This window comes from Calidris pugnax, unplaced genomic scaffold (genome assembly GCF_001431845.1).
Source record: "Calidris pugnax isolate Ruff unplaced genomic scaffold, ASM143184v1 scaffold123, whole genome shotgun sequence".
NCBI classification, from domain to species: Eukaryota; Metazoa; Chordata; class Aves; order Charadriiformes; family Scolopacidae; genus Calidris; species Calidris pugnax.
Window position 1 is genome coordinate 966,260 of NW_015090876.1, and position 15,476 is coordinate 981,735.

General features: G+C 40.3%; 1 protein-coding gene across 1 annotated transcript in view; it reads left to right on the plus strand.

The window, feature by feature from the left end:
• The window catches only part of GNA12 (guanine nucleotide binding protein (G protein) alpha 12), a gene marked incomplete at its 5' end in the record, with an annotated part of 43,987 nt that overhangs the window by 21,116 nt on the left and 7,395 nt on the right, over window positions 1-15,476 (plus strand). The window contains one exon of the mRNA XM_014946191.1: window positions 14,410-14,460. Within this exon, the coding sequence (XP_014801677.1) occupies window positions 14,410-14,460 (51 nt within the window). The remainder of the gene's footprint in view (window positions 1-14,409; window positions 14,461-15,476) is intronic.

The window sequence follows — 15,476 nt, forward strand, 5'->3', positions numbered from 1 at the left end:
AAAAACTTAAGGAAAAAATCTCCTCTAAAGTCTGTAGAGCATACAGTGCACTAATGCACTTCATTAGTGCCCAGCTGTCTGTGGATACCAAAAGGTTGAAATTCAGACTTTGTGTGGTCCTACTCTTTAACTTTTAGGTTCTTGGAGGTAGATTAAAAAGCCTTGTATTTTTACGGTACTGTCTAAGGCTGCCTGTAGGAGTTTTTACTTTTGGCCCTTGGATGCCCATAAATCTTGACTTCATTTTTGGTGTGGTTAAGGTGAATGAGAGAAACAACTTTGTAGATACAGCTCTCATGTTGAAATTTCATCATGAGAATTTGCATCTGGCCTAATGATTGCCATTTTTTGAGTTAAAAGATTTCTTTTTACTTGTGTATTTTTACTGAGAACAAACTTTTTTTGTCTTTGTCTCTTAGTATTTGAGCCTATTAGAGAACTGAGAGTCCCAAAATAATTACAGAATGAACACTGTACTCATCCTTGCCTCTCTCTGTATGCGTGTGGAGTCCCAAAAGAATTACAGAATGAACACTACTCATCCTTGCCTCTCTCTGTATGCGTGTGGTAGCAGTTGTGATTTGATGCCTTACCTTCAGCAGTAGCACTAAACCACAAAATCTAATGTTCTTAAACTGGAAAAAGTCCTTTTGGCTCCCAGCTCTTGAGAATAAATGCCACCCTGCTTCTGGAAAGAAGCTTTAATTTTATTATGCATTAAATAATTAGAAAAAATACTCAGTATGTCTGTCTTTGCAGAATTGTTGTTCTAAGCCCTAATTAGTGCTACTCTAAATCTTGCAGGACTGTATTGAATATAAGGATTTGTTCAGAGCAAGTACAGCTGTAATTAATCTTTGCATTCCCATCAAGAAATGCTGGCACATGCTGTGAGAAACAAGGAAGGAAACTTTCAGTTCAGGCTGTCTGAGCCAGTACCCAACTGCAGCGAAAAACCACTGGAGTAATCTCTTTATCCCTTTCTGGTGCACAGGAAAGTTCTGGGCAGAGACAGATCTAACCCACTCAGCAGCCTTCAGCTTTTGATTATGCTATTTAATTTCCGTGTACAGAAAGTTTCTAATGGATCTCAATAATTCAAGAGACTTCAAAATTGGCAACTAGTATCTCAGTAGAGATTCCCAGTCGTGTGAATGTGGTCCAGGAATCTGAGCAAGTAAAGTACATTTAAACATGCACTCTTTGCATGACTAAGGGAGTCTAATGAACAGTTCCTACTGGAATTTGGTGAAATCGGGAGAGAGTTCATATATGAAATAATTAACATATGCAGAGGTTAAAACTGTGGTAGCATGTGAGAACTTTTATTCTAGTTACAACAAAATACCTGCGTTATGCAGAGACGTTTATTAATACGTCTTTAAAAATTCTCTATAATGTTCCCTCAACGAAGAACAGTAGGAGGTTAGGGCTTGGATTTTTCAAAGGGGCCACTGAATTTAATAGGATAATGGGTAATGAATGCTTGCAAGCTTTCCTGAATATCCTAGTTTCTAGTAAGCTATGGAGGATCAAGAACAAGTAATGAGCAGAGATGAATAAATAAGCAAAACATTAAAAACTAGGTTTGTTTTTATAAGGAATTCTTACTGGCATATCTTCTGGATTTTTATATTGAAGAGAAAGAGATATTTGAAGTTGTTCTTGACTTGTCACAATGACAGTGACTTATGTCTAATGAGTGTATGTTCTTTAAAAGACAGGACCAGGCAGAAAGCTGGGAAGGAAAATGCAGGTAGGATCATTAGGTAGCAATAACTCACTCAGTTGACTGTTGTATTCTTTCCAGCTATTCAAATCTTGCTCCTTTTGCAATGACTTTTTGAAAAGATTGTAATTTTCTTTAACATCCTTTTCTTCTGTTATCTGCCACTGCTCCTGCTGTCTCCCTAACAAGCCTGCTCTACCTTAAAACATTAAGTGTTTTACGCAATGTCTCATGCAGGGATAGAGCTTAACTTGGGCCGTAGCTCTGGGAGAGAATAATCCCAGTGAGCAATAGGAAATGGTGGTTTGGGGAGTTCTGCTTTGCACTGTGCTGTTGCTTATGTTGGCACGAGTGGTTTTTGGAAGCTCTGCTGTAAATTGGGAAGCTCATCAGGGTTAAGAAACAAGTGGCTGGCATCACAAGTGATCACGAGTCACCTTAACCTGGTGCTTGCCAAGGAGTGATGGTAGTGTCATTATCTTGCTGAGCCTTCATCCAAGTCAACGGTTCCTTTCCTCCATAAATATTCCCTAATGCTAAAATAAGATGGCTGTACCTTGAGGATGCTGTATGGTTATAAAAACTGTTTGTGTTCCAAGTTATCAGAGTATGAAATCATGGAATAGTTTGGGTTGAAAGGGATCTTTAATGGCCATCTAGTCCAACTCACTTGCCATGAGCAGGGACATCTTCACTAGAGCAGGCTGCTGAGAGCCCCATCCAGCTTGACCTTGGATGTTTCCAGGGATGTCTGAAGTGTTTGCACAGGGTTCAAAGTGAAGGCTCATCCAGCTTGACCTTGGATGTTTCCAGGGATGTCTGAAGTGTTTGCACAGGGTTCAAAGTGAAGGCTCCATTTCACGGGGACCGATGTAGAAGAGGAGGTGAGCAGAGGGAGGGAAGAAACACAGTATTTGACTTTGAGTTCGTGTGAAAAGATAACTGTGATAATGGAGGTTTTCATTCATAGATGACTCCAGGATGCATCTGAACATGATACTCCTCCAGAAAATGTCTGGAGGCCCCATATTGCCGTAAACCAACCAGCTGATAATTGGATACTAATGGAAAGAGCAGACCTGTTGTCTTCTCCGAAGAGAAGAATAAGGTTAGCTCAATGCTTTGCTGCTTTTTCTGGACCTGCAGTAGCTGGGAAGGCTTTCCATTACAAAGGCAGCGTGGCCTCCACCTCCTCCTTAGTTTGCAGCTGTATTAAAGCGGCTCTGTGGAATAAACCTATTTTGCTCTAGTATTGATTTAGGATTTGGGGGAGGGGAGGAAAATGTCTTGGAAACATCATGCAAGATTTTCTGTTTGAGAGAGTGGAAAACATGTTGCTCTGAGAAGTAATTTATTGACACCTTTCAAATGTCTCCTCTGTATACAACACAGATCCCTGCAGTGCAGACTGTGGCAGACTTGTGCTTCACTTGGCTTTCCTCCTGAACAAACTCTTGCTGTTTGTCCTTAGAAGGTCCACTCCCCACCCCGCCCCCAAACCCTCTTAATGTGACTTGCTTTCCTTGAGATTCACTTAATTCTACTTTGGAAAACTCAGTAAAATCTCAGACTGAAAAAAGAGTGGTTTATTGAGGGAACTCTTTCCCATTTAATTCCGTCTCTGAATTCTGTGTATTTAAGACTTTTGATGCATCCAGTTTCAGTCTGCTGAGAGTATAGCACTGAATCCGTGATGATGTGAGATGGGGGCAGGAGGCAACTTCCTACTATATCCTCTTTTTCTGGCTGCTTTCTCCCAGTCCAGCACGTGTGTTCTAGGTTGCTGGGAGTTCAGATGGCCGTCCGCGTGGCTGGGCTGTTTCCCCCTCTGCAGTTCAGAAGGATGTGACTGGGGCTTTAATTAGGATTATTTTTTTTCAGTAGCCTGGTTTGCTCAACAGCTTGTAGAAGTTTGTTAAACCCAATTCAGTTTCTACTGTGATTTGATTTATTTACATGTGGAGAGATGAGGCCATAAGGATGGAAGCTAGGTCACTTATTTCAAATTGCTATTTTCATGTTTAGATTTGTTTTCAGATGTTCATAGTGCTTGCTTTGTGTGTAGCAGATGCATGTGAGGGTGAATAAAAATGAAGGCTTCCATTTGATACAAGACTTCAGCATTACTTGTGGGGTTTTTTTCTTCATAGTAAGCCTTTTCTAGTAAGCCTGATCTTCAAGACAGCAGCTTTGTAACGATTGAGGGCTGTGTCAAAGAACTCAGCTGTAGACTTTTTTTCTTCATAGTAAGCCTGATCTTCAAGACAGCAGCTTTGTAACGATTGAGGGCTGTGTCAAAGAACTCAGCTGTAGATGTGCATGAAAATAGGATGGAGTTGCCCATTAATACAGCTGCTGTTCTGGCAGTTTCCAACCCCGTCTCACCTTGTCAGTCTTTGCTCTGGGATGTTTCATCACTTAGGGAATCAGTACCTGAACAGCTTTACTTCTCAGCTCAGATAAATCCATTCCAATTTCGGTTTCATAACATGGGAGTTGGGTGGTAGGATGGACTGAAGTGAAAAATGTAGGAAAAGCAGTCCTGAATGTTTTCAAAGAGAACAAATTCTGAAATTAAATAAAAAGAAGGTAGGTCACTTGAAATCTTCATACTAACGTATCAATAGTGCTAGAGTTCAAGTGTAAATTTGGAAGAACTTCCCTTCTCATGCCAAAACAGTCTTCAGTAGAGGAGGCGATATTTGGAATAATTGATATGTTGTGAGTGGATGTGAATAAGTAAGAAGTGTTGTGAGGTAATTATTATAAATTATATCAGAGAGGAAACTTGACTTGGTTGTGAATGGAAACTGAAGTTTATTTCAGATCATTGAAGGTTGTTTGAGGTTCTCTACCACTCATCTGCTGGGGGAGGCGATATTTGGAATAATTGATATGTTGTGAGTGGATGTGAATAAATAAGAAGTGTTTTGAGGTAATTATCATAAATTATATCAGAGAGGAAACTTGACTTGGTTGTGAATGGAAACTGAAGTTTATTTCAGATCATTGAAGGTTGTTTGAGGTTCTCTACCACTCATCTGCTGGACTTGATGTGTGGTGGAGCAGGAGAGATGGGGTTATAGGGAGGGCAGTCACTTCTGGGCTGAAACCCTCTCCCATGGACCCCAAGTATGGCTGGGATCTAATGAAATAAATGGATTTGGCTTATGACATGAGACAATTTGATCACTAGTCATCTAAAGGATTTACAGGTGCATGTAGAGGTCAGGCTTTGTGGAAGGTGACACCAATCTCAGTGTAAGTGGGTGAACGTGAGCTGTTGAGTGACTTCTCAGGGCTGAGAGCAAGTGGAATTCCACTGATTTGAGAAGTCACTGGGGAAGTGAGCACAGTGACAGCCGGCAGAAACGGTGCTCCTCATAGTTCAGAGCTGATCAGTCTCAGAATTAACAAATACCAAGCTATTATTGAAAAAGTAGTAGTTCTTAATTTCTAGGGCAAATGATTTTTGAAAATCAGGCGCTGAAACTGGCTTGAGGAATCCCTCAGGCTTGCGAGCCTTGTGTTTTCTGTCCCTGAGTGTGCTGGGTGCTGAGGTAATGGACATGGTGAAAAGCATCAGACTAACATAAGCAAGATAGAAATTTATTTTTTTTCTGCACTCTGCTGCCTACACACTTGGTTTTATAGGAATCAAATTTAAATAGCACACCTGAATGCAATGAAGACTTAATTTGACTTTTAGTTCAGTCTGATTTCCACCTAGAACCATATTTGCAGATACCGAGCAGCTTTCTGAATCTTGCAAGACCATCATTTTAGTCGACATCACATCTAAAGATGTCTTGGCTGTATTCATACAGGCAAAATGAGAAAATCTTTTTGAAAGCAAAATTGTAAATGAATGTGAGGGGTGACTCTTTCCAATCCTTATAGACACTTTTTAGCAACAGGCATAGACAAACTTCAGTGAAACATGTCTGAGCCCATCTTTCCACAGAAAGCGGAGCATTAGGGCGCTCTGAAACAGATGCTTTGGTGTAGAAGTGGAGAAGGAAGCATCGTTCTGGGAGATACTCAAGGTTATGCCTGTTGTAAACGCATTCAAGTTGCTAAGCTTTCCAGCTGGCCACCTGCCATGGAAAAGTCCAAGCTCAACATTCTCTCATGGCTGGCGTTAGCTGTTTTTTCAGCCCACGAGATCTAAGATATGTATTTCCCATCCCTTGATCTGATAAGATTTGAAGGGGAAACTCACTGGTAAACTTGTGACTTAGTCTTGATCAGATAGCCACCACTGCTGACTCGATTAATTCACAAGGTTGTATTATTATTATTATTTATTTTGTCAATGGCTGTTGTAGTTCTGCAGCTGCCTTCTGTAAACAAAGCAAGTTTCAGGTTTGCATACTGAGCTGCTGGGACACAAAGCACGGGACTAAGGTCACATAATAACCTGATTGTGCATCATTCCTGGTGATTTGTGAAAACATCCAGTTGCTTCTAAATACTGATGGGTTAGTTGGAAATGCCCGTTTTTGCACGGCAGCTGCCCACTGAGAATAAATAGGATAATTTGTTAGTGCTTGGCCGGGGTCTTGGATCCATCCTTCCATTTACAGCTCGGGACTTTCTTTGAACTGTGGCAAAATTGCTGCTTTCAGTTGCCTTCCCCTGTGCGTTTGAGCCGGCTGTGCTTGGAATGAGAAGTTGAGCTGGCGTGTGTTGGTTCAGCCTCACGGAGAACCTCCGGTGCCGGAGATGAAAGGGCTCTGGCAGTGGCTCCAGACAATGTGTGCGCCCGGACAGTTGGCAGGGAAACAGGAAGGAATCCTTCCATGGGATGCTTACAACTAGCTCTGTCCACCCTGCCAGGGGGAGTGCCTGTGAGCTGGGCGTCCACCCCTGCCAGGGGGAGTGCCTGTGAGCTGGGCACACTGCTGATGTCGGATACAGTAATCAGACTATTTTTTTGTTGTTTTTTTTAAACATAACTGATTTTTCCCCCATGAATTGGGTATATAACCCCTTGCATCTACTCCTTGAACCTTGCTAGCTGCTAGTCAGTGAGGGCTGGGAGATGCTAAATCACTGTAGATAAGTGTTCAAGTCTATCTGGTTAAGGATTTTTCTAGAATTTCTTTTTTTAAAGCACTAATTTATCCCATTTGTATTGCGCTGTGCATCTTTGTTTTGTCTGTGGCCAGACTGTTTGCACCTGCTTTTCTTCCCGTCGTTGCAAATCTGTGAAGCAGGAATAGCACTGATGAGGAGACAGTGAGTGGGAGTAAAATCAAAATCATAGGGATTGTTGTTGCCGTTTCTTGAAGCTCATAGTGTGGGAAGAGCCTGTCTTGGTCTATTAACAGAAAATTCCTTTCCTCCTTGAGACACTGTTGCTGGTGTGCATCTTTGAGACAAATGGACAGAATTGTTAACAAAGTACCAAGAGTAATTGCTCATCTACATCCTGTTGATGTAGAAACACCTAGAATTTCAGGAAAACATGTAACTTTTCTTTTTTCCCTTGCAGCACTTTCAGAAAGTGTTGCTATGTCTAATTGCTGGGAAAAGCTAACGCGGGTAGGAATTGCCCTTCCCCACAAGAACTCTGTTCCTGTTAAGAGTGTTTTTTAGCCATAAGGCTAAAATTTCACTTGGTCACAGGGATTTACAGTTCTTATCACTGATTGAGAGCTTTTTTAGGGGAAAATTAAATATTCATTGCCTGCTTTTTTTAATCCATGTGCCGTAAAGCATATGGTTTGGGCAGTGTGTCATGTAGGATGAGTTTACAGGAAGCCATCCTGACTCGGACACCAGATTTTTGCATTGCCTGTTCCTACTGAGCTGACAAATAATGAGGTTTTTAAAACATTTTCAAACTTTAACATCCGATACCTACACTGTATGACTAGGCGGTAGAAAGAAGAGGTAGTTTTCAGAGGAAGCTTGGAACCAAAGGGTCCTTTTTTTTTTTTTTTTTTTTGTAGTTGGTATGTTTGTAGGGTACAGATAGCAGCAGCTTGGATAAGCACTGGAGCCCCTGGATGGGAGCCAGCAGCTCAGTCTCCTGTTAAGGAGGAAGTTAAATAATGTTGGAGAGATTTGATAATTAGAATTCTCTATGGCTTAAATGAGGAGAAGTGGTTAGTCTCTGCCTCGGAACTGGCGATTGAATGAAAAATTAATGTTTGTCTTGTGTCAATAAATTTCAGTGCCCAGACAGGATGTAGTATATCTGTAGAACAGAATTACAGTGTAGAATGGGCAGCAGCATTTCAGGGCAATTTAGGTTACTTCAGCATCCTTCTGAGTGAATTCTTAGCAAGCACAGACTTGCTTATCTCCTTGGAAAATAATACTTAATTCATCAGCTGTCACAGAGAACACACTTTATGCTGTAGTAAATCCATGCCCCGTTGCCAGTGAGGCTGAATAGAAGCGCAGATTTAGAAGTAATTTGTTGGAAGAGCCTCAGGTTTGGTGAGAGGGACTGTTTGTTTACAGTTGCTCCTCAGAAGCGTTTTAACCCTGGGTCTCTGGGGTTTGTAAAGGATTGCTCTTTCCCTTGGTGAAAACAAGGTGCAGAAACAAGAGCTGTGTCTATGTGCTCACTTCCAAAGGATACATGGGTCGTGGTGGCAGGACATCAACCAGCTTGTGGTGTCCACAGGTTCTCACTATTTCCCGTGTCTCTCTTTGCTGGTGAGGCCCTCATCTCCGTACCCCAAACTGTGGCTGATCTAACACAGTCGAAGAGCATTTCCCGTGTCTCTCTTTACTGGTGAGGCCCTCATCTCCATACCCCAAACTGTGGCTGATCTAACACAGTCTCCAACATTTTCAGATACTTGTCTCCCAGGTATTTTATCCTACTTTTATGCTTGTAACCTTGCTCTTCCCTTGGGCCTCTGCTTTGGATATCTTGCTTTTATAAAACATCTTGGTAACTTTCACACTCCTTACAATCAACAGGTGATTAACATCCCAGGAAACGCCGAACAAATGAGGTCTGGGTATTTGAAAAACAAAGATTTCACTTGCAGGTTAACATTGAAAGTTAGCACTGGCAGTGCATTCTGGCAGCCCTGATGGAATAGTCCCTTATATAAAGACCAGCTTTGGATGAAATTTCGTGTCAGTGTGTTAAGTCCATCCCATTTGTGTATCTGAGATCTCAGAGGTTAAAAGCTGGGAGATTCCTGAAGTCTCCTGGATTTCCTCTGTATTTCTCAGTGCTGCCGCTGAATATTTTATAGCTCCTGAAGGGAGAGTGGGATACAAACACGACAGTTCTTTTTATTGGGATCACTGTTGCTTTCCCCTTGCAGACTCAGCTGCAGTTTGTGGTGGTTGCTTACACTATCCATTTCTCTGCATGTTTTGCTGTATTTGTGGGAATCTAGTATGATGTGCTTCCTTAAAGTATAACGTTTCCTTCCTTTGTGGTTTAATTCATCATCTGGAACAAGCAAAGACTGACAGGTCTACCTTAAATTGTGCACTCTAAATTTAGCAGCTAGAGACAGAATGATCAGGAAGGGCTAAATTAATATTATGTCCAAAAGGCCTTGGGACAAGGAAAGGAAAAAAGCCAATTTGGAACAGAGGATCCCCTTTCAAGTCTTTTAGTTCAGAGCAGAATTTAGAGGAACTGCTTCTCAGAAGGAAAAGTTGAAAAAGAGCCTGTATTTTAGGGAACTGGACAACAGAATGTTTCACTATCATTTATGATCTGACCAACTGTCACTTGGAATAACTGGCTGAGGGTTAAAGTGACGAGTTGATAAATTCTAGCTTTGCAGAACATTTCTTATTACTCGGTTTCTGTGGGTATTTTAAAGCAATCTACGTACGATCTGTTGTGCGTTTATTTTCATGAAATGAATACTGCTTGGGAACTCTGCCCAAGTGTTTTCTGCTTGCTTTGTGCAATGAGGCTCTCAATGGCAAAGGAAGTGATGCCAGATTAGTTACGATATTTCTGTGGGCAGATTTCTTATGTGCTGTGAACCTAGCCTGAAGGGACAGAGATGTTAAATTCAATTAGTTATCTTCATGGTGGCTTATTTGGATCTAATGTTAAGATGACATTCATATAGTACAAAATATATGGAATAGAAACTTCTTAATTTTGTGGCTTTTTCAGCTTGAGAATGCTGTGTTTAAAATAATCTAGCATATAAAATAAGAGCTTTAAAACACTATTTCAGGAAGCAAGAGTGTATTTTCCATTTCACCTTTCCTCCCTTTCTCCTCCACCAGTCAGCTTTTAAGCAAATTTGGCTATTTCCTCTGGCTTCACCAAACTTTATGCTGCAGATAAGCAGTTTAAAAAAAATAACAATAATTTAAAACGCCTATTTCCTCTGGCTTCACCAAACTTTATACTGCAGATAAGGCAGTTTAAAAAAAATAACAATAATTTAAAACAAAAAAAATAATCCGATTGTGGTGCTGCATTGGGGAACTTGTGGGCTCGTTTCAGGCCTTCTGTTTGTGTTTCTCGATTCCCCCAGTTCCCAGATGTGCAGTGACTCATCCCGCTGAACAATGGGAACAGCATCTCTTATTCCTTCACTTGGTCCCAGTTGGCAGAACCGTTACTCAGAGGATATGTATTGCAGAGGGAGAAGAGATTAGCAGTGAGAGAATGAATCATCTGAGCGTTTGTGGTAACTCTTGTGTGGTGAGCAAGAAGTTAAGGAAGACTAATGGTTCCCCACTCTGCTCTGGTGTGCTAAAAAGGAGTATCTGAATTATGTCGAATTCATAACTGGGAGGTCACTCTTCCCTCCCCCACCACTGTCCTGGCAAGCACAGGGCAAGGATGGAAGATGGCATTTTGACACCATGATTTATTATTAAGGGCAATGAAAAAAAAAAAAAGCTAGTTGATTTTTATCAACAGCAAAATTGATAATGGCCATCCCAGGCTTTGTTGATCGAACTTTCAAATGGGAAATATACTAATAGCCTATTAGGTAGACTATATAGCCTAAATACCTCTCTTCAGGTATTTAAATGTAGTATAAATAACTTTGGCCTTCACTTCTATTTTGCTGCTTGTAAGCATAGTTCAAAATAGATTGCCACGTTCAAAAAACTATGTAGGTTTTTTTCACTAGAACCATTAAACTAATGCAATTGAAGTCGTCAATCTGTGTAAAGATATTTTTAGTATCTGATGAATCAGTTGCAAATATTTGCTGCCACTTCTCTAGCAAGTCATGCTAGTGAACCAGAAATAACTGGCTAAGAGAGCATTTGAAGTGCTAAGCCAGCTTTTGAATGGAGTGGAACAGCTAGATGACTTTGGAGAAACGCTAAGAATTTGCACCGAAAAAGCAAACCCAGTTTGCTTGTGGTCAGCATCTTCAAGAGAAGAAAATAGCTCAACATGAGAGGGGCAGCTGTTACTTTTTATTTTGATAATAATTTGCCTTGAATGGAAGACCTACCTTGATGAACAACTCAAACTCTTTGTGTATATGTATTTTTTATACATATTTATTGTATATGTGTATATACCCAGAGCATGAGGTAGCTTAGCATAAATAATAATTTATCAATGGCATTCAAAACTGAATTCAAAGGCAACTTGATATAAAGCTAAACAAACTTAACTTCTAGATCTAATTAATAGCGCTATGTAGTTTCCCTGGATGCCAAGGAAAAAATTTAAAAACTAAATGAATGCTCAGTTAATACAAATGTTCTGATTAAAAATGCTAATAGAAAACAGTCCTAACACCTGGAATTTCCATATTTTCCTCATTTAAGTACATCACAAGTTATTCATCAAGTCGGTTGGTGTTGTCTGCAGTTGTTCTGTGCTGCTCGATGGACTGAAATGTCCCAACTCTTCTGTGACTCAGACCAAGATGCGGAGCAGGGTCTTTGGAGCAGGAACTGAATCCACACTTCCATAGGCCGTAATGTAGGATTTAATCAGGGAATCAATTGTCTTTAAAGTTTGAGTGCATGGTGTGGGCTTGGGTTGTTTTTTCTCCCTTCAGGTTTGTGTGCTTTAATGTTTTGAGCTTTTTTTAACTTCAGACCCTCTGGAGCTTGAGGGATTTGTTGTTTTGACTGGAAACAGCTATTTTGACTTCAGTACTGGATGTCTTTTGAATTCGGCGCTAGAAAAGAATATTCAGACATCTTCAGATCTGTCAGACCGTGCATATGGTGTTCACACCTGTTCCACAACCTGACTTGGCTTCCCAGCTATCCAAGTGTTTTGCAATTACTGTTTAAAATTTCCCAGAATGAATTATTTGGCTTAATTGCCATGTTATGAAGAGCTGTGTAAGAATCGAGCGAAGCCCAGTTTCCTCAAATTGCTGCAGAAGTGGACATGGTTGGTTTTTTTTCTTTCGTTAATCAGATTATTTTCTTACCTTCTTATAAAGGTGCAAAATATTAAAATGATTGATGCGCGGGGTGGGAAATGAGGGAGGCAGAAGCTGTAAATCAGGTAAATTTGCTTGTGTGTGTCCCAGCAGTTTATAGGAATCCAGCTGTTTCCTGCTCTTGGCGTGGGAGGGTGCACGGGCACGGCAGGGACTTACAGCAACTGGGGAGAAAATGGGAACAAGTTGTATCAGAGACAGCCCGTTTGCATTTTTTTTTTTTTTCTTTCGTTAATCAGATTATTTTCTTACCTTCTTATAAAGGTGCAAAATATTAAAATGATTGATGCGCGGGGTGGGAAATGAGGGAGGCAGAAGCTGTAAATCAGGTAAATTTGCTTGTGTGTGTCCCAGCAGTTTATAGGAATCCAGCTGTTTCCTGCTCTTGGCGTGGGAGGGTGCATGGGCACGGCAGGGACTTACAGCAACTGGGGAGAAAATGGGAACAAGTTGTATCAGGGACAGCCCGTTTGCAGTCTGGTTGCACATCTAAAGGCATTGTGTAGGTCAAAACACAATGGAGAGAGGGTGGGGAGGTTTGTAGCTTCAGTGACCTTTTCTTTTTGGGCTCTACCATCTCCTAAATACGACTAATGCCGTACAGGAAGACCTTTTCTCGTATTCATGCGGTCTGTGATATCTCTTCTGATACATCAGAGTGCCAAAAAATACAGGAAATTACTTTCACCTTATGAAAATTCATGATTGTAAGGAAGCTCTTAGAGCAATTGTTCTTTGGAAACTTCCCCCCAAAAAGCTAACTTTTTTTCTGCTAGTGATCCACTGTAAAGCTTTTGTGATAACATGGTAGGTTTTTTGCAAATCTGTGTGTTCTCTTCATGAAAAGACACCTCCTTTTTCTCCATAAAAGCGTGTACTTGCACAGTACATCAAATCCTCTTCTCTCCAGTCTCACTCTTCTCAATCAACTGGTGTGTTGCATCTGTTTACAGTTGCACTGGAGGGGAATAATTCTATTCTGCTGTCTCAAGCCTATGATATGGAGGAGGATGCACGGCTTAAGAATTTCTACTGGTGTTGGGATCAGAAATGATATTTGGAGAATGTTCTTGTTCAGATTTAGTGACTTGGGGAGGGCACCTACTGTCTGTTTGCTCATGACTGACACAGCCTTGATCTGTGATGTATGTAATGTGTTTTGCTGCTGAAAATTATTAAAAGGCAGCAGGACTTTACATTTTATCATCCTTATGACATGGCTACAACTGCGAGACACATGTTCTAAACAATGAAGAGTGCTTTCTTACTGAACAGAGCATTTTCTTCTGAGAAATGAAAGGGAAGTGTTTGAAGGAGAATGGGCTTCTGCCCAAGATTGTTTCCATATAAAAGCAGGAGGGAAACTATTTTATTACTCCTAAGAAGTACGTTCAGGGATTCTTGTATCTACTAATGTGAAGAGGCACTTGATTTGAGTGTGATACACAGATAAGCTTGGGTGTTTTTAAAAAAACAATAAATAAATCAAAAAACCAAAAAGGAAACCAACACGTAAAACCAGTAACACGTTTTTCTCACAAGAGTAAATTTTCATTGCAAACATTGCCTATATTCTTCTCAATAGAACCGCTAAAGGATTTTGTACAAGATGAGCAAATCTGTTATTAAAACTCTCAAGCCTTAAAGGGAAGCTTATCTGTAGAAGAGAAGGTTCTTCAGAATGTTCCTTTGTTGTTTTGTGGGTTTTTTTGACAAGCAAGTCTAGCTTAAATTATCACAAATTGTGGGTGACTTAAATCTTTCACTTTTCTAAAGATATGCCAAGTGGTCTAGGATATGTTTTGGTTCACTGCTACGAATTTTAAACAAAATCCATTGGTTTCTAATAAGCGTTTCAGTTTTACTCCCACCCAGTGTCAGTTAACTGCATTCATCATACAAGAGGGGAAAAAACTAATTCTTTAAGCTGAAGGAGTGACTTTAATAACACTTCCTTTTCATTGTAAAGATTTACTAGATAGATTTGAGCATTTATTCAGATCTTTACTCAAGTTTTGATTTTTCTAGAAGTAATTGTTAGAGAATTGCTTTTAGAAGAAATCCTACCTTACCTACACATCAGTAGTAAACGATGGCAGCTCCACTTTATCAGCAGTTTATGTGAATTAAACTACGTGGTACTTGTGTTGTTCCAGCTCCTTAAGCATATCAGATGTTGCCCAAGTTTCTGCAGGTGACACAGCTCTGTTAGACCTCGGCGTGTGTTGGAGAGTGAAAACACTGTCAGATTTGCTGTCCCAGAAACAAGCTTAGCACCATCTCTTTCCTTTTCCACAGGGTGAATCGGTGAAATATTTCCTGGATAATCTGGATCGGATCGGTCAGCTGGTAAGACATTCCCTCTCCTTCTGAACCAAAAGAGCTCAAAGGGATAATGGAAGCCTGTGTGTGCTATGATTAATGCTTTGGGGGCTGTTCTTGTTTTTTAAATTATAGTTCATTGAATACCTTTGAAGTTCTTTACTCTAGAAGCAGTAAACTACAGCCTTATGAGACTGAAGCTTAGTATTTGCTTAATCTTTTTTGACAGACAACAAATACTGTTTATAGAAGTTGTATTTATGCATGTATTTTGTCTTATCAGTCCTTCTACGCAGTCTCTGGATCTCACTTTTTGCAACGATCTGGTGGCTCATACTACTTAAGGTAGCAGAATGAAACCTTACAAATAAAAAAAGTACTTGTAGGGTTCAAAATCAGTAATGAAAATATCTGTCAGGAGACCTGGAGGAGAAAGAAGGGAGATGATTTTCCTGCGAAACCTTACAAATAAAAAAAAAAGTACTTGTAGGATTCAAAATCAGTAATGGAAACATCTGTCAGGAGACTTGGAGGAGAAAGAAGGGAGATGATTTTCCTGAATAGTAGCAGTGATAAGCTTCTGAAGAACAAATCTCTCTACAGTGATGGGTTGGGCCACAGCCTGCAGTAGAACGTGTTGCTGGACTTGCTGGTCATGGACCGTGAACCTGAAGTATTTCTGCTAAAGCTTGCAAGACGTCCTTTGTGAGAGTAATGAACTGTGAAAAACTAGATTTAAAAAATTAAATAAATTCTTGCAGTGAGCTGCTTTACTGAATGCTGCTTAAATGGCAGTAACACCAGGGCTGAGAATTGCACAATGATAAAATAGACTTCAGCCTGAAAATCAGGGGCTTGAAGGATAAATATGAACGAGTGCATTTAGTCCTATATCTTTATTCTAGTCTATCTCAGGATCTTCTGTAACTGTTTACCAATGTGCTGAGATTAATGGTCAACATTAATCATAATTTTCAAGTTGAGTATTCATTCTTCACTTGGTAATCAAAAAAACATGGCTTGTTGAGTATTACCATCGCTTC